Genomic DNA, 18,471 nt, shown 5'->3' with positions numbered 1-18,471 from the left:
AGATGCTGGCACAGCCTGGGCCCATCTGTGGCTGACAGGCAGCCTCCCTTTGGAAAGGAGGAGGAGAAATTTGGTTTCTTGAGAACTAGTTGAGCTTGGTGGGAGAGTCTGTGACATCATGAGCCTGCCACTGAGGAGGCTGGCGAGGAGGCTGAGGCTGGGAACTGTGTGAGAACAGCACGCCACTGAGCTTTAATGGCTGGGGATGGCCTCCTGCAGAGTGAGGCCTCTGCCAAGCTGCCACCCCCAAGCAAGGGCTGTTGGAAGAGGCTCTGATACAGTGGAAAAAACCCACGAGTCAGAGCCTGAAGCGAGAGCCACACCCACAGGAAAGAGCCAGGCCGAGAAGGTGTTTGGTACAGGGGAGAAAGCACTAGACTGAGTGGGAGGTTCCAGTCCTTTAGTCAGTAGCTCTGAAACACGAAGGGCATCGAGAGCACTTCCTTTCTCTTCCCTTTCCTGCTGGTTCCCCGCTGTGAGACTAATGTTTGCCCTGGGGGCTGGGTTGCAGAGAGGCCCCCTGCAGGGTAAGCAAAGCAGGGGGCAGATGTGACCTAGCTGTGCCCCTAGGCTTTCATCCCTGGTGTGGCTAAAACTGGAGGATGAGCTAAATTTAAAAGTTCTTTGAGCGGGCTTGATGCTGCAAGTGTGTTTGTACAAAGGGCAGGACCTGTGCAAGGCTAGTGGAGTGAGCACCAGGGAGGAGGGAAGCCAACTGGCGGGGCCCGGAAGCAGCCCCGTGGGCAGCTGAGCTGCCCGGACCTCCACCTGCCCTGGGTGAGGAGGCTGGGGCATATCTACCATATTTGCCCTTTGATATCCAGGGAGCAAAGGCTGTGAAGCGCCTCACCAAAGACAGGGGCAGAGCGTGTAGGGGAAGGAAAACTAACCTGGGAGTCTGAAATCCACTTGGCTGCTTTCCAGCTGTGTGGCCTGAGGCAATTACATTTTTTAAGGTTTGGTAGCCTCAGCAGCAAAATAGAGGTGAAAATTCCTGCTCTGCTTTCCTCTCCTGGTTGAGGTGAAAATGCCGTGAGAGAACAGATCTGAAAGCCACCCTAAGCTACTCACAAATGAAGGACCCGGTGAGCTTGACGTAGCTGCTGGGGAGCCTTCTCCATGCCTGCACTGGGCCCAGTACAGCCTGAGATCGCCCCCAAAGGAAAGGTACAGGGAGGGACCTTTTCTTTGTTCCTCTTAACAGAATCTCCGGGTCCCAGTGGAGCCCAAACCCCTTCTGGTACCCTAGAAAAATGAGGAGGGGCTGCCTTTTCAGGCCACGATCCTCTGAGCAGGCGTAAATAACAGAGCAGAGGGCCTCCTCCTCCAGCAGACCTGCTTTGTGAGGAGTGGCTGTGTACAGCTGTTGAAACAAAACAACAGGGCCCACAAACCAACATTTCTGAGAGGGTGCCCTGCACTCGGCAGTGACACAGCTAAGACCTCCATTCCTCTCCCACACCTCTGCCCCAGGAAGTTACCTATAGACTTCTCTGGCCTTATTCAGTATTATAATTGCTTTGATCCTCTTGGAATTTTTAGGAAATTACCCTTCTCTTAACCACAGGCTTGGAATGTAATTCTTCCTTTGGTAAGGCTTAAAAGTTTAAACCCATCTACACAGGAATCAGAAAAATGGGTCTCCGTTATCAGTCATCTGCTTTCAAAGCCCTGTGAGACTGTTTTTATTAACAAATTCAACAGCACAGTGACTTAGGACTTTTGGACCTCGTCTGGAACTAAGCAGGGAACGAGAAAATGCTAGGTATGGATTTCCTTTTGCACTAGGTGGGGCTGACTCCCTTGACTTGATGCCTCTACTTCAGGCGCAGCCCTAATCACTTCCCCAAGTGGGTACTGGGAGCAGTTTTGCCTCTGAGTCTCCTGAGCTATTGTAAAAATGAAGGTGTGTGTGGAGGCTTGACTCCCTGGATGTCAGAACCAGAAGACTGAGACCCTCATGTTTACAGTCAAGGACGCTGAGGCTCCGCCAAAATGTCACCCAGAGGTGTATGACGGAGCTGGAGCAAGAACCCAGGTCCCCATTTTTAGGTCAGTCTCCTCTCACCCAGTGCTCACTCATCTTTGCTAAGCCACGCCTGTCGCTGCCCTTGCTACCTAAGGTGTCAGAGGGGGAGGCTATCGCAGCTTCTCACAGTCCTCCCCGGCTAGATAAGGGGCATTTAACTAGATTAGATAAGGGGCACTTTCTGTTCCACTGGGGGTTGTCAGGCTTGGAAAGACCTTTGGACTCCTGCAGCACTGATTTTGGGCAGCCTCAGTTTGGAAGCCACTTATATTCTGGTGACAGTCTTTACCTTGGAACCTCTCATTGTGATGGAAAGCTTGAAGCTTAAATCCCTGCCAGGGAAGGATGGAGAGAAAAGGGCACAGCTCTTATTCCTTCCCTGGGGTGGGAAGGGGCTGAAAGAGTAACCCTAGTCCATTTGGATTGTTATAACAAAATGCCATAGACTGGATGGCTTTTAAACAGCAGAAACTCATTCCTCATAGTTCTGGAGGACAGCAGTATGACTGGGGTAAGGCGTCAGGGTACCAGCAGAGAAGGCACCCAGGAGAGCGTGAGGAGTCGGAGTCGGAGTCGGGGTGGAGTCTTCGGCTTCCACTCCCATTGTGTGACAGATGGATGGGGTTGGGGGGATGACATGAAACAGTGTCCCAGGGGAGGCACCTGCTGTCTTGACAGAGAGAGGAACAACCTCTGCTTTGGCACGTACACAGCAGGCCCTGGCTGCTCAGGGATGGAGACCGATGAGGTCGTCTGCATCCTGGGCCCTGCAACTCAGGAAAGCCATCAGCTTTGCAACCGCGGGAAAGGTGAGAAAGGCAGGCTGTCAGTGAGTGTTCCGAGGGGCTGCGGGCTGTGTAGGACGTGTCAGAGGACTGCACGTTCTATGCAGATGTGTTTGGAGCTGTATATGTGCTGAGCTCCGTGTTGCGTATTATTGAAAAACAAGGTGACCCCCTTTCCCACGGCTTCTCACCATGTGGCTTTCACTCTGTCTCTCCTCATTCCCCCAAAACTTCAGTGACTTCCACTGGCCACCGAAAAAACAAAACAAAACAAAACCTCCAAATTTCTTAGCTTGGCATTTAAAGCTAATGATTCACCAGACACATCTTGAATTCCCTGCTTCAACTCATTTCTTTACTCATGCTGTGTTCTCTGCTTTCTCAACACCAGATCTTCACCAATTGAAGTCTTTTTCTAGGCTGTGCTCAGCTGCTACCTCTTCCAGGAAGCTTTCTCTGGTATCGCCAGCCAAGTGACCTCTCTCTTTGAATGCTAGAGCAATTTTTTCTACCTCTTTTGTTACAGTTTCTCTTGCAGTTTAACTATGGAGGGGGATGCTGTTGAGATTCCCCACTAAATGGCAAGTCTTTGAAGGCTTATTAATTTGTCCTGTTTGTTTTTGTACTAGCCCTTTATATAGCATGCATGTAATTCTAAGTACATTTATTAAACAAATGACTGTATATGTTGGGGATATGGAGATGAAGGAGAAAGTTTCTGTCCAGTAGGCGCTTACAGCCTAGTGTGAGAAAGAGATGAACAGCAGTAAGAATTAATTTAATATAAAGCCTAAGGAATAGCCAGCCCTTGACCTAGGAAGAGGTGGGGTTTGGGTGGGCAGAGATGGTGGCAAGGGGGAGAACATTCAGGCTGAAGGCAAACTGCCGAGGAGGATGTGCGTGGCGCGTTTGGGGAACGTGGTAAATAGCGCTTGGCCTGACATACAGGAAGCATGAAGGAAAACAGGCGATAGATAAGACCAGAGTGGAGATCTGACCATGGAGGGCCTGGTGTGCCTTCCCAAGGAATGTGGATCTTATTCTGGAGACCATTGAATGAGGAGCCATTGAATGCTCATGTGAATGGATGAGCATTCAAATACTCAGTGAATGGAGGAATGACTCGGCTCTGTGTTTTGGGTGGCTACCATCCTTTGGCCAGATCCATTTTAGGAAAATCTGTGTTGGGGGCTGAGCAGCACACCTTCTCTGAGGACAGACTGTCCCCTGGTCAAACCACTTCTTTGTGAGATTTTCTCTTTTAAAGAGCCCCAAAGAACACTTGGGCAGGTTGAGAATTCTATTCTGCCTTCTGAAAAATGGGTCTGCCTCCTGACCCATTCCACGGGTCCCTCCCTCTGCTCTGGCTTTAGTACAGAAATTCTTCTGTTTCAACTGTATTAGTCAGAGAAACTGTGTATGTATGTGTGCGTGCGCGCGCGCGCACGCAGTGGGATTTAATATAAAGAATTGGCTCACAAGATTATGGAGGCTGAGAAGTCCCACACTGTCATCCACAAGGAGACCCAGAAAAGCAGGTGGTATAAATTCCAGTCCAAGTCCAAAGGCCTGAGAAGCAGGAGCGTCGATGGTGAAAGTCCCAGTTTGAGGACGAAAGATGACCAATGTCTCAGCTCAAGCAACAGGCAGATATCCACTGCCTCGCGCTGAAAACTGAACTTCTGAGCCCGGAACTGGCTTGAGCAGCCCACATCATTTCTTGACCTTTGCGGAGTGGGGGTTAAGGAGTGAGGAAGGGACAATGCCCTACACAGAGAAAAATCATAAGCTTTGGAGTCAAGTCAGCCCTGGGTTAAAGTACCAGCTGAAATCACTTTTTAGCTGTATAACATTGGCAAAATCACTAATCTCTCTGAGCTTTGTGGATAATTATGCTTACTCCAAAGAATTAAAAGTGAAGATGAGCATAGGGATTGCCTAGCTTGCTGCTTAACAGAGTCGGTACTCAGTAAATGGCAATTGTTTTATTCATACTTGCAGAGTTAAATAGAGGCTATTGCTTTTTGGAGGGCACAGCCCATACAGGGATCGAACTGGCAACCTTGGTATTATCAGCACCAAGCTCTAAGCAACTGAGCTAACCAGCCACCCCCTGAGGCTATTGTTCTGCATGAGAAAAGGGAAGATGTGCTTGGAGTGAGCTGTAGTTAGATGCCTTAATTTTGGGGGACATCAAAATCCTTGCCTAGATTATCTTCAGAGGTCATCCCAGAGCCCTCCTGGTGAGGGTTCTTACCTGGTGAGGGTTCTTACCTGGTGAGGGTCTCCCTGGCCTAACTTCCACTTTCTGAGCTCTGCCTTCCTCCTCCCAGCAGCTGTGGTCATATTTGGTAGGCAGGCAAGGGCCCAGCTCTAACTGAATGAGGACATTGTTGCAAAGACTGGGGAACCAGACACTGTTGCAATCTGCCCGTCCTGAGGAAACTCTGGAAAACCCTGGCTAGCCTCAGCCCTGCCCACTGTGTGTTTGAGGTGACAGCTTAGGTTCCTGGGCCTTCTAGAATGAGGAGAAAACTGTTAGGACAAGCTGGAGAGATGCCCTGCTTTTCTGGAGCGGAGGTTAGAATTTTCCGTTCAAAACCAAGAAACCCACAATTACGATCTGTTTTGGAGCTGGGTGCTAAGGATGTGCTCCAGGTGCAGGGAGGAGATAGACTCATCCATGTTGTTGACTCACTGTCAGGTAGGGGAGCAAGAGCTCAAGCGCACCCCGCACCTCCTCCCCCATGCAAGAGGGTTTGAAGGACGGACAGACCAGTGAGGTGTAAAAACATAGGAGAGAGGTACCAACTCATGGGTGTGTGGGGTGGGGAGGTTGAGGTGAATACCAGGAGATTGGTAGTTTAAAGAAGAGATGGAGGAGGAAGGCATTCCAGACAAAGGAACCAGCATGAGCAAAGACTTGGAGTGAAGGTAAAAATAACATATTTATAAAAACAAAAACAACCCCTCCTCCCGAAAGTTCTTGGGTGTGGCTAGGACACGAGGTGCCGGGCGGGGTGGGGCAGTAAGGAGGGCAACGCAGAGAGGCTGAGGCCTCACTAGGAGTTGTGGGCTCGGAAGGGTTAGCAGCAGGGGGAGCAGCGTCAAGTGTTGGTCAGACTGGCTCTGGGCTAGCCATTTTCTTTCTTTCAACAAATGGTTGTCGAATGACTATTATGTGCCACATGTTCTGGGCACTGGGAAATAGAGGTGAAGAATCAGAGCAAGCCTTCCCCCAGGGTAACCTCCACATTTTACGGAAGAGGAAATCGATGGCTTGAATACCGCTGGTGGCTCTCGCCCGGGCTTTTAAGATCTGCGCTGCCCCTTGGGTGTCCTGGAGCCCGTGGGTTTTCTGGCTGCGCGCGCCGCCTGGGCCTCTCCACGGCCCTGCCCGGCTGGGATCCCGCCCCCAGCCCGACCCACACGTGGGATCCCGCACGTCCGCCCAGCTCCCCCCTGACGTCAGCCTCACGGTTCCATTTAAGGCCCCTCCCGTGCTGGGCCCCGAGTCCCGGAGCTGCTGCCGCCAAGTCCGGATCCAACGCTGCGCGCCACAGACGCCCGCTCACCCGCCGTGCACTCCCCGTACTAGGTAGGGCTCGGCGCGCTCTAGGCGTGAGCCGGCAGGCGAGCGAGCTGTCCCGGGCCTGTGCTGGCCCGGCGCTGCCCGCCAAGGCTTCCCTACTCCCTGGGGGTGTAGGCGCTGCTTCCCAGAGGCATAGTCGGGAGACCTGGGTGGTGGCCCACGCCAACCGTGGGCGCGGAGCGTGCCGCGTTCTGCTTTGGCTCTAAGTGGTCACCGAGGCCTCTGGCCAGGCTGGGGAACCGAGGAGGTGGCCGCACCTAACCTGGGGTCGAAATCCTGAGTGGATGCAGAAGGACAAGGAGATGACGGGTGTGAAGGGTGGGACATACCTCTGGGCTGGAACTCGGCCAGAGGTGCAGAACTCGAGATCCGGTTCCCCGAACCCTTAGAACCGAAAAAGCCTCATCAGCCTGGGCAGGTTCCTGGAAGCCGGAAAGCCGCTGAGCAGCGCCCTCCCGGGTCGCATTTTAACCTTGGGTTTTTCGAGAGGCGGGCTCCATGGAAGAGGCCGCTGCCGGCAGATTAGAGGGTGCTCTTTGCGCTAATTACTTTTATTAAGCAGCTCCTGATGTATCTACCGGGCGCTATGCTAAGATGCATGCAAAAATGAAGCCCTCTCGTATCTCAGACGGTCTGTTGAGAGTAGGATCATCCGGTACAGTTTTCTCCTTTTGATAAATGGGGAACCTAAAACTGGGAGAGGGTTAGGGCATTTCTAAGGTCACAGTGAGTGGGTGGCAGAGTTGGGGAGTAGGCCCTCTTTCTGCAGGGCTCCTGCCCTACCCGTGTCTCCACATTGGAGGGAGCGCTGTAACTCAGGGCTTAGGTGTTGGTGAAGCCACGAGGTCTCTGCAGGAAGAACTTCTCCCTTCCCCCTGTTGGGCTTCCAAAACCTTACAAGGCTGTCTAGAAATAGCAGTGATTTGTAAGGAGAGACCTGAGTCCAGCTTGGTGACTCTGGGCTGCCTGCCTGGAAGTCCTGTCGGATATTTTTGCCCTTTGGGATGATGTCAAGACTAGATCCAGTGAATGCAGTGCAGGGTTGGATGAGGCCTCTTTCCCGGCTCTGGAAATCGAGGGTTCCACCAATTATCTATTAACGGTAGGGTTCCAGGCCTCGGGTCTCTGCAGCAATTTCTGCACTTCCTGCATTGACAAAATTTCCTCATACCGGGCCTCATGCCTTTGAAACAAGGACCACAGCAGAAGTCACCAGGCTCCTCCCTCCCGGTTGGTTAACAGTCTGGTATTGCAATTTAAAGTCTGGTTCTGGCCGCGCGCCAGGCCAGAGGCTGCCAGCCGCGGTTCACGTGGTTCACATCTGCTTCGGAGCACAAGCACGTTCAGTCTAAAGTCTGACTCGAGTTGGCTCCCTCTGACCCTCAGAGCCGGATTTTTCCTGATCATTTCCGCTCATGGGCGGGGCCAGTGCCCATCTCGCGGAAGCCTGCGGTCTCTAGACCACTCCTGGTCTCTCTCGGGAATCTGAAGTGCGCATGCGCGCAACTTTCACTGGATGGGGAGGGGACAGCTGCTAATCTTCCGGGTCTGGGCGGGGTGTACAACCCCGAGGCTTCCTGGAGACTGAGCAGTTGGTCTGATCTCCGCCCCTTCGGGGGTTGGGGGAAATGAGTGAGCGCGCATGAGCAGAGCTCACCGCCTGCCCCACTGCGGCTGGGTTTGGCGGTCAGGCGGTTAATTGTACTTTCTGCACGTAACTCGCGTCCTCACTTGAGGGACTTGGCAGGAGCCGGAGGACTGGAGTAGACGGCTCACAGTGATCTTGTTGAGAAAAGGCCGGCCCTGCTTGGGATTAATAAAGCAAGATGAGTGAGCCCTCAGGAGGCTATACTTACACCCAAACGTCAGTATTATTTTTCCATGCCAAGGTGAGGTCCATCACACCAATATCCTAGCTAGACCCTGTCATTAGACTTTTCAACTCTCCTTTGTCTATCTTTAGGTTTTTATCCCTCCCCCTGTTAGACATCCCTTGTGATTTTTAATGGCAGGTACCCCAAAAGGAAATGAAATAAGCTTTTTAAGAACAGCTTTTGGTTAATAAGTGCTGATTTAAAGAGGATGCAATGACTACATGTTTTTCCTCATATAGATTCCTTTTGGTCCTAAATTCACTATGGCAACTCTCAAGGATCAGCTGATTGTGAATCTTCTTAAGGAAGAACAAAGCCCCCAGAATAAGATTACAGTCGTTGGGGTTGGTGCTGTTGGCATGGCCTGTGCCATCAGTATCTTAATGAAGGTAAGTTGGAGCCCATCATCACTCTGGAAGCCAAGGATAACTTGTCCCACCCATCCTTCCTCTCCCTCCCCAGTACTTGCATTATCACATTGTGTATACAAATATTGAGGTTCATGTACTCATTCAAAGAACTTTATGTGAAGCAGATGTTTGAAATATGATGCTATATCAAAATGGAATCAGAACTAAAAAAAATCCCAAAGTTTATTAGGCTGGCAACCCAGTTTCTTAAATTCACTGTGCTGTATTAACATGCATGAGTGGCCTACAAATGAAAGAGTCCATGCCTTAAAACAAGCTAAAATTATTTTAAGTGATTTTTGAATTGAAATACTCCTGATACAATTGTTATGATAAACTGAAAATCACACTGAATGTGGGAAATCTAAAGTCTTCCTCCCATGTAAATTCCTGTTGCCTCCCGCCTTGGATAGCAATTTTGGTACTACCGTGTTTCCCCGAAAATAAGACCTAGCTGGACAATACATCTTTTGGAGCAAAAATTAATGAGACCCATCATATTTTACTATAATATAAGACTGGGTCTTATATAATATATAAGACCCAGTCTTATTTTACTGTAAGACCCGGTCTTTATAATATAAGACCCAGTCTTATTTTACTATAAGACCTGGTCTAATATAATATAATATAATCCTGGTCTTATTCCACTATAAGAACCTGTCTTACATAATATAAGACCGGTTCTTATATTAATTTTTGCTCCAAAAGACGCATTAGAGCTGATTGTCCAGCTAGGTCTTATATTCGGGGTAATACGGTAATAATGGAGCTAAAGTTCAATTAGAAAAAGAGGACTTGTGAATGAATAGAGCACACTTTTACAGTAGGTAAGCCTGGTTTATATAAAAAAGAAATTGAGGCAGCTTACAATATTAAAATACTTTAAGTTTAGATTTTGAGTTCCTAATAAGAGAGTGAAATAATGAATTCTGGGTTATGAACAGAAAAGAATTAAAGTGACAAGACTGGAAGCAGAAATGAGCTATGCAGAAGTTGCAGAAAAACACAGATTGCTGTATATGTTCTCTTAGGAGAGGCCACAAAGTATAACAACTCTTATTCCTCCCCCTACTGAATCAGAAATTGATGCCATGTGTTTTTCCCACACCACCTGAGTTCTTCTGTGATGCCCTCTAATTGAGGTATGGGTAAGAGTAACTCCAGACCACGCATGCTGTAGATAATTTGGGAGTAGATCTGCACCTCAGCTAGTATAACCTCTTTGGTTATGACAGCCCACATTCCATTTGTATTAAAACTGTTACTGGTGCTCCTGAGGTGAGATACATCTAGGAACTTTTATAGGTTCAACTGAAGGGATATTTTTTTTTTACCAGTATTTTAAAGTGCACAAATCTTTATGTAAAATGGTTAGAGTTGGTTAATCTATGGAAAACTAGGAAATGATCCAGAAGATCACTTTTTAATTCCAAGTCTTAATGCTGGTGAATATCCCTACTTAATAAATAATAATCTAAAATCAATATGTAAAACTACATTTGAAAAAGTAACTCAATCTACTTTACGTAATGGGACGTTATTCTAACCATTGCCAATCCTTTGTTCTGTTTCCACATAATGGTGCTGGGGCTATTGCAGAGGTTGCTTCAGTGAGGAGAGAGAGTCAGTGTTTCTTCCTATATAGGGTCATCTGTGAGGCAGCTTTTAAATGGGGCCTTGCTCCTATGCCAGAAATATGGAAGTATTGCGTGCCCTGCTAAAAATTTGGAAGAAGCAGTTTTGATTTATAGAAAATTTTATGTCTTTTAGGACTTGGCAGATGAACTTGCTCTTGTTGATGTCATGGAAGACAAATTGAAGGGAGAGATGATGGATCTCCAACATGGCAGCCTTTTCCTTAGAACACCAAAGATTGTCTCTGGCAAAGGTTGATTTCAACAAGTTTATATTTTGCCCATGCTAGACTTAATTCTTTATCAGACTCAAAATCCTAGCCCTTCAAAGATTCTTTTTTATATATACAGGATAAGAGTGCCTTTGAACAGTTTTGCATTGGTACCTATTGATATCAAAGTTTCCATTTCTGGTAAATGGTTTTAAATGGATGTCTAGCTTGTCCATGAGGTGCAAAGAATCTGAGTTAGAATGTAATTAGTAACGCTCCTTAGGTCCATATTTAACCACATTGCTTCAAATATTTAAATTGAGTATACTTATTTTCCCTACTTCCTTTCACACACTAACATAAGGTTGAGAATAGGGTAATTGAGCCTGTTCAGTAGATATTCTTGGCTTTGACCCTTTTTATGAGCACGGGCCAGCACACCTGGACATGGACCCAAATAGTATCTGTTTTTTTTTTTTTTTTTTTATAATTTATTTTTAATTTATTGGGGTGACAATTGTTAGTAAAATTACATAGATTTCAGGTGTGCAATTCTGTATCACATCATCCATAAATCACACTGTGTGTTCACCACCCAGAGTCAGCTCCCCTTCCATCACCATACATTTGATCCCCCTCACCCTCATCCCCCACCCCCCAACCCCTTTACCTTCTGGTAACCACCAAATTACGTTCCCCAGATTAATTTTCAAGCCTGTGGCCATCCTATGGTCACCGATTGCCCTCCAATCCCCTCACCCTCCCCCCACCCCCCATAGTATCTGTTTTGACACTTGAAATCATTGACCACTTATCTGATAGGTGACTCCCTTCATTTTCTTCATCCCTGGGTTAACTACCCTGTACCATAGGGTATCTAGAAGCAAGATGTCCTTCATAAGTATAAAGTGGCCTCTGCTTTAAAAAAACAAAAGAAAAAGGCCTGTCTTTGGGCTGACATGACCACAGTTCAATAGTTAAGTAGAAATAAAGAGTACGGAAGAGTATGAGCATTGAGCTTAGGTGGCCATGGATCTCATTTGATATGAGAGTCAAATAAGTTTGATTCCTTTCAGCTTTTCCCAATTGTAGTTACATAAATTCACAATGTGACTAAAACCAGAATACAAGGAAGACGATATATCTTCCTCCATGTAAGTTTGGCCTCGGCGATAAAACTCCAAAAACTAAAGGAGGAGTCTGAGGGGCATTAGGGACATTTTTCTGCCAAATACACAGAACACATAACACTCCATAAAAGAAAGTTTATGGAACAAATTTTTGCTGGCTAGGTAGTGGAGCTCTCTTAAAGGCCTTAACCTAATTATTGTTTCCCTTTGTCTAGATTATAATGTGACTGCAAACTCCAAGCTGGTGATTATCACAGCTGGGGCACGTCAGCAAGAGGGAGAAAGCCGTCTTAATTTGGTCCAGCGTAACGTGAACATCTTTAAATTCATCATTCCTAATGTTGTCAAATACAGCCCCAACTGCAAATTGCTTATTGTTTCCAATCCAGGTAAGATTTTTCCTTGCATAAAAATAGATGAGCTCGAGGAAAACTAATAGTATTATTAGTAAAACTAATAATATTATATTCCATATTCACATATTTCTCATTTTTCATTTTCCTCCTGAGAGTGGATTTGTGTTTTTGTAATACTTAAGTTTAAAACATCAAAGGAGATACAGTGCCTCTGAATGTAGTTGGAACTTTAAAATTAGTTATTTGTGCGAGAAGGTCTCGGATTAGGGAAAAGTTTATGGATAATGTGTTATTCTCTTAATTGATGCAGTTTCTTTTCATTAAACTACACTTCTTGAATACTTAATGTTTTGCTATATTATACATAGTATAGAGGTTTAAAATTATTAACAAAAACATTGGTCATGATCATTACCAAGATCCATATAGAGGGATGTATCTTGAGTAGCTGATCATTATCTAATGATTCACCTAGTATCTTTTCTTCATAGTGGACATCTTGACCTATGTGGCTTGGAAGATTAGTGGCTTTCCCAAAAACCGTGTCATTGGAAGTGGTTGCAATCTGGATTCAGCCCGGTTCCGTTATCTCATGGGAGAAAGGCTGGGAGTTCACCCATCAAGCTGTCATGGGTGGGTCCTTGGGGAGCATGGAGACTCGAGTGGTAAGCAGAGCTTATTTTCTCTTTTTGTTTTAAAAAAGATTGTGTAAAAAATTGACAGTTTTATTAAATCAGAGCCTAAATCAGGTAGATATCCATTCATCAGGGTTCAGTGGTTTCCAGAAATCTAATTTTTGGTATAGTTATATGCTAAGAATTGTTAAGGTTTTAGCCATCTTGTATGACATTTATATGGCATACAGGATAAGGAATGAATTTTTTTTTTTACTTCTTACCATGGACATAGTAAATAAGATAATAGTTCTTAGAGTGACCTCAGTCATTTAATATCATAGCTGTTTAAATTTGACTTGCAATGTTTGGCCCTGAAAAGTTCAGCCAAGTCAAAGGGAGTTTATGAAAACATACTATCATCATCACAGTTGAAAGGTGTTAAAATTTGTGCAGAGTTCTCAGTTCTGTATCCCAAGAAAATTTCCCTTATGATCTTATACTATCTTTTTATTTCAAATGTATACGGATTAAGCATCCCAATAGATTAGAAAAACATTTTGGAATATAGTGAAAATGCTTTAGATAATCGAAACAAATGAAAATCTAAAAGTAAGGGCCTTGGTCGTCTAGAGCATCTACCAAAAGTGGGTAATCCTCCCCAGATACAAAAAGAGAATTAGAAAAATGGGTCAGAATTACTAGTGTGTTGGCTGGTGCGTGGAAATAAATGTATTCTGTACTATTTCTTTTAGTGCCTGTATGGAGTGGAGTGAATGTTGCTGGTGTCTCCCTGAAGTCTCTGCACCCTAATTTAGGCACTGATGCTGATAAGGAACAGTGGAAAGAAGTTCACAAACAGGTGGTTGACAGGTAATGTCTCATAATTTGACAACATGGAAGGTTAAAATTTATTGCTTTTGTTTAAAAGTTCAAAAGTATAATAGCATCTGCATTTGAGTACTTCTTTAGAGAGAAACCTTGTTTTCTAAAGCTTTGTTAAAGATCATACTATAAATAGCAGTAGATATTAAAAAGTACAGACCTGTTTTAATGCTGTCGTCAATCTTCTTTTGCCGTAATCCTCAGTTTAGAGCTTGTATGGTAAACTATTAAGATAAAACAAGTTAGATTAGATTAAGTCTACCCTATTTGAGATTCAGTCTTTGCTTCAAAAGCATACATGATTGATTCATTTAGGAAAAATAAGTTTTAAATTCGAGTTCCTAGTCTTTATGAATAGAAACACAGCTAGCTTCTTGTTTATTCCAGTGATTATAGAGTTTTAGGCAATGTCTAGATTTATAATGGTACTAAAAATGTAAATACTTATTAACTGCTAGAAATTGTTGAAATAAAGAAGCTTTCAACTTTTGGTGGCATTATTTACTTATTATAAATCATGTAGTCATGTGTGTACCTCAGGTCCAAAGAGTTGAATAATGAATCTAGGGTCTAGGCAAGAGACTAGTTGCTTTCTCTTATTTGTATTTGTTTAATTAAATAAAATGTGTGAACTCACCACCCAACCCAAGAAACACTTGACAGTAGTTGTCTACTACCTGTATTGTTTGTTGGGTCAGAATTACTAGTTTGTTGGTGCTTGAAAATGAGTGAATTCTGTGTCCCTCCCACATACCCCTTCACCCGCCCCCCACACACACACTTGAGATAATCCTGCATCAAGCATGCTATACGTAATCTTTACTTTTTAAGTTCAATATTACATTTTGAAGAATCATCTCTTGTTGCATGTCACTGTAGTTGTTTTGATAGCTAATGTAATATTCCGCTGTATGAGTATACCGTAGTTTATTCATTCTTCTGTTGGAGAGCACTGGGCTTGTTGCCAGATTTTTGCTACCAGTGACAATATTGTTGTGAACATTCCTGTACATCACGTCCTGGTATATAGGTGGCAAGGACTACGCTTATGTGTATAATGCAACTTTGTGGCATTATTTACTATATAGCTTATGTTTAGTGAAGGCTTTGTTTTTCTTTGTTTCTCTCATCCTACTTTTTCCTGCCCTTCCCTGTCCTTCCTTTCCCTGTAGTGCTTATGAGGTGATCAAACTGAAAGGCTACACATCCTGGGCCATTGGACTATCCGTGGCAGATTTGGCAGAAAGTATGATGAAGAATCTTAGGCGGGTGCATCCAATTTCCACCATGATTAAGGTAGGTCTATGTAGTGATATGTTGTACTTGAATGCCGTTATTGCTGTTTTTATAAAGACAAAAGATTTATACGATCTGAAGAGAAACCAGAGAGTACTGTTTCCTGTTTTTCAAAAAAGAATTTTTCAGAGAAAGCAATTAGAGAATGTAAACCCTCAATCGTTGATTTAAGAAATAACTTAATATACCTGCAGCTTTCTTTTTTGAAAAGACATAGTTGAGTTTTAGGATTTATGTCCGTTAGCACTATGTTCAGCACACATATACTTGATAGTTTATTGACTAAAAAACTATTCAAGTATATTGAGAGATGGGTGGAAGACTAGAAAAAAAACAGATTTTGTTCCTTTGGGAAAAATGGAAATCACATTCAAATCAGAGTTACTGAAGTGTTATACAATAAAAATTGGAAAATACTGTGGATAATGGCAATAGTTTCGTTGGAAATTTTGACTGCTATTTGAATTATTTTATTTATACTGTTCATTACATCTTAACTAAAAATCTTGAAAAGAATTTCTACTTATCCAGCTGTATTAAAAAAGCTTCATAATGGTAGAGAATGAAAGTCGTGGGAGACCCCAGAACGCATAGATAAAACAAAATATTTTTCATTTTGTCTTCAGGGTCTCTATGGAATAAAAGATGACGTCTTCCTTAGTGTTCCTTGCATCTTGGGACAGAATGGAATCTCAGATGTGGTGAAGGTGACTCTGACACCTGAGGAAGAGGCCCGTTTGAAGAAGAGTGCAGATACACTTTGGGGGATCCAAAAAGAGCTGCAGTTTTAAAGTCTTCTAATGTCGTGCCACTTCACTGTCTAGGGTACAACAGGATTTTAGTTGGAGGTTGTGCATATTGTCCTTTTTATCTGATTTGTACTAAAGCAGTAGTATTATTAAGGCAGCCTAGGAAAAACATCAATTTCCTAAAGTTAGCAGTAGGAATGGTTCATAAAACCCTGCGGCTATATCCTGATGCTGGATGGCACTTATCTCGTCCTAAACTGGTTAGTGTGGAATAGTTCCACTCCCTCAGAGGCACCACCACTGCCAATGTTGCACACGATGCTACAGTTGCCCTTCAATCTAGATGTGTGTTTACTGTGTGTTACATAACTCGGGTTCCTTTACCCTGTGTGCCTAATCCAACTTTTTTTCTCCAGGCCCACAGCTGGAGATCCAATGTATAAATCCAAAATTGCATGTTCTAAAGGATCTTATTTTATGTACTATATGTGTCAGCGTATACTGGAGACTAATGTAAAATGAAAAGTCTACATGTTAATAATGCAGCCAACTATCCAAATGTCATACCAACAAAAACACCAAATAAACCTTGAACAGTGACTACTCTGTTATTATTTTAAGATATAAAGTCATAAAACTGCTATTTATTCATTACATTATTGGGGGCCCTTAGGTTATTCTTGGACAAACCAGCAATGATTTTTTTAAGGGGTACTGTTTACTTATGATTAGACTTTGGTTTAACATGAGTTAATATATTAAGGGTATGACTAGACGGGCTAGGTTGTTTTGGTACCATTTCCGTTATAATTGTTGTAATATACTAAGCCCCCAGGTATTATATGAGATAATTTTATAATAGTGCTAATCATAATTGGTACCCTACAATTCGTGTATGTAACATTCTATACACAAATATAAAAAATATTTGCCTGGGACTATATGAAACTTAAAAGCTTCTGCACAGCAAAAGAAACTATCGACAAAATAAAGAGGGAACGAACTGCATGGCAGAAGGTTTTTGCAAACAGTGCCTCCAATAAGGGGCTAATATCCAAAATGTACAAGGAACTCATGAAACTCAACAACAAAAAAACAACCCAATTGAAAAATGGGCAGAGGACCTGAAGAGACATTTCTCCAAAGAGGACATACAAATGGCAAATAAACATATGAAAAAATGCTCAACATCACTAATCATCAGAGAAATGCAAATAAAAACCACAATGAGATACCACCTCACCCCAGTCAGAATGGCTATCATCAACAAGACAAATAGTAACAAGTGTTGGAGAGGCTGTGGAGAAAAAGGAACCCTTATACACGGTTGGTGGGAATGCAGACTGGGGCAGCCGTTATGGAAGGCAGTGTGGAGATTCCTCAAAAAATTACGAATAGAATTACCATATGACCCAGCAATCCCTCTCCTGGATATCTACCCAAAAAATCTGAAAACATTTATACATAGACACGTGTGCTCCAATGTTCATTGCAGCTTTGTTTACGGTGGCCAAGACATGGAAACAACCAAAATGTCCTTCGACAGATGAATGGATAAAGATGTTGTGGTATATATATACAATGGAATACTATTCGGCGGTAAGAAAAGATGATATAGGAACATTTGTGACAACATGGATGGATCTTGAGAGTATAATGCTAAGCGAAATAAGACAGAAAAAGCAGAGAGCCATATGATTTCACTGATATGTTGTATATAAACCAAAAACAACAAAAGAACAAGACAAATGAGAAACAAAAACTCATAGACACAGACAATAGTTTAGTGGTTACCAGAGGGTGAGGGGGTGGGGGGTGGGAGATGAGGGTAAAGGGGATCAAATATATGGTGATGGAAGGAGAACTAACTCTGGGTGGTGAACACACAATGGGATTTATAGATGATGTAATACAGAATGGTACACCTGCAATCTATGTAACTTTACTAACAATTGTCACCTCAATTAAAAAAAAGAATAATATTGCTCATAAGAAAAAAAAAATTTTGCCAACCTAACATAAGCAGTGGTACTTGACCGCTATAAGGGACACAGATTTTTAAGAACTTACACTCTCTGGAGGCCAGTAACAATGGTATAGTAGTCCCCCCCTTATCTATGAGGGAAACGTTCTAAGTCCCCCCAGTGGATCCCTGTAACATCAGATAGTACCAAACCCTCTATGTGCTGTTTTTCCCCATATATGTATACCTAAGATAAAGTTTATAAGTTAGGTGCAGGAAGAGATTAATAATAGAACAATTATAACCTTAATACAAGTTACGTGAATGTGGCATTATTAAGTAAACTAAGGGTTACTTGAACACAAGCACTGGGATATCGCAGCAGTTGATCTGATAACATGGCTACTAAGTGACGTGCAGGTAGTATATACTACCACGTGCATAAGCTGGACAAAGGAATGATTCACAGCCCAGGTAGGATGGAGCAGGATGGCGCAAGATTTCTTCTTATTCAATAGTGTTCAATTTAAAACTTGTGAATCATTTATTCCTGGAATTTTCCATTTAATATTTTCAGACTGCAGGGTAACTAAAACCGTGGAAAGTGAAACTGGATAAGGGGGGCTGCTATACTTAAGAAATTTAAACGAAATAGTCCTAGTGGCTGTCTACTCAGAAATTTTCTGAATATTTCTATAACTATGATCCTTATCCATGCCTAAAATCCGTACTTCTTGAGGTTAACTATAAGACAACTTTGTTGTCATAATTTTTTTTTTTTAGTGTGTCTCAAATGTAAAAGGACAAGACTGACCTACATAGTCTTGACAGATAAAAGATTTGCTTCCCTATAGGCTTTAAAAAAAAAAAAACAGCCTTGATACAATTTACATACCATAAAATTGACTCTTATTAAAGTGTTCAATCCTGTGGATTCAC

General features: G+C 43.6%; 1 protein-coding gene across 1 annotated transcript; it reads left to right on the top strand.

The window, feature by feature from the left end:
* Positions 1-6,103: 6,103 nt before the first annotated feature.
* Positions 6,104-16,169, top strand: LOC117030307 (L-lactate dehydrogenase A chain). The gene is made up of 8 exons (XM_033120324.1): positions 6,104-6,412; positions 8,520-8,669; positions 10,464-10,581; positions 11,885-12,058; positions 12,517-12,690; positions 13,395-13,512; positions 14,697-14,820; positions 15,447-16,169. The coding sequence occupies exons 2-8, from the start codon at positions 8,544-8,546 to the stop codon at positions 15,609-15,611; spliced, it is 999 nt and encodes a 332-aa protein (XP_032976215.1). The 5' UTR covers positions 6,104-6,412; positions 8,520-8,543; the 3' UTR covers positions 15,612-16,169.
* Positions 16,170-18,471: the final 2,302 nt, after the last annotated feature.

Source organism: Rhinolophus ferrumequinum, chromosome 11, assembly GCF_004115265.2.
Source record: "Rhinolophus ferrumequinum isolate MPI-CBG mRhiFer1 chromosome 11, mRhiFer1_v1.p, whole genome shotgun sequence".
Classification (NCBI taxonomy): Eukaryota; Metazoa; Chordata; class Mammalia; order Chiroptera; family Rhinolophidae; genus Rhinolophus; species Rhinolophus ferrumequinum.
Note: the sequence above shows the minus strand (reverse complement) of the source record. Positions and strands in the feature narration are given on the sequence as shown.

Coding starts and splice junctions, on each gene's coding strand:
- LOC117030307 (XM_033120324.1), top strand. CDS start 8,544: ATGGCAACTCTCAAGGATCAGCTGATTGTGAATCTTCTTAAGGAAGAA. Junction 12,059..12,516: donor GCTTATTGTTTCCAATCCAG/GTAAGATTTTTC, acceptor TTTTCTTCATAG/TGGACATCTTGACCTATGTG. Junction 13,513..14,696: donor CACAAACAGGTGGTTGACAG/GTAATGTCTCAT, acceptor CTTTCCCTGTAG/TGCTTATGAGGTGATCAAAC.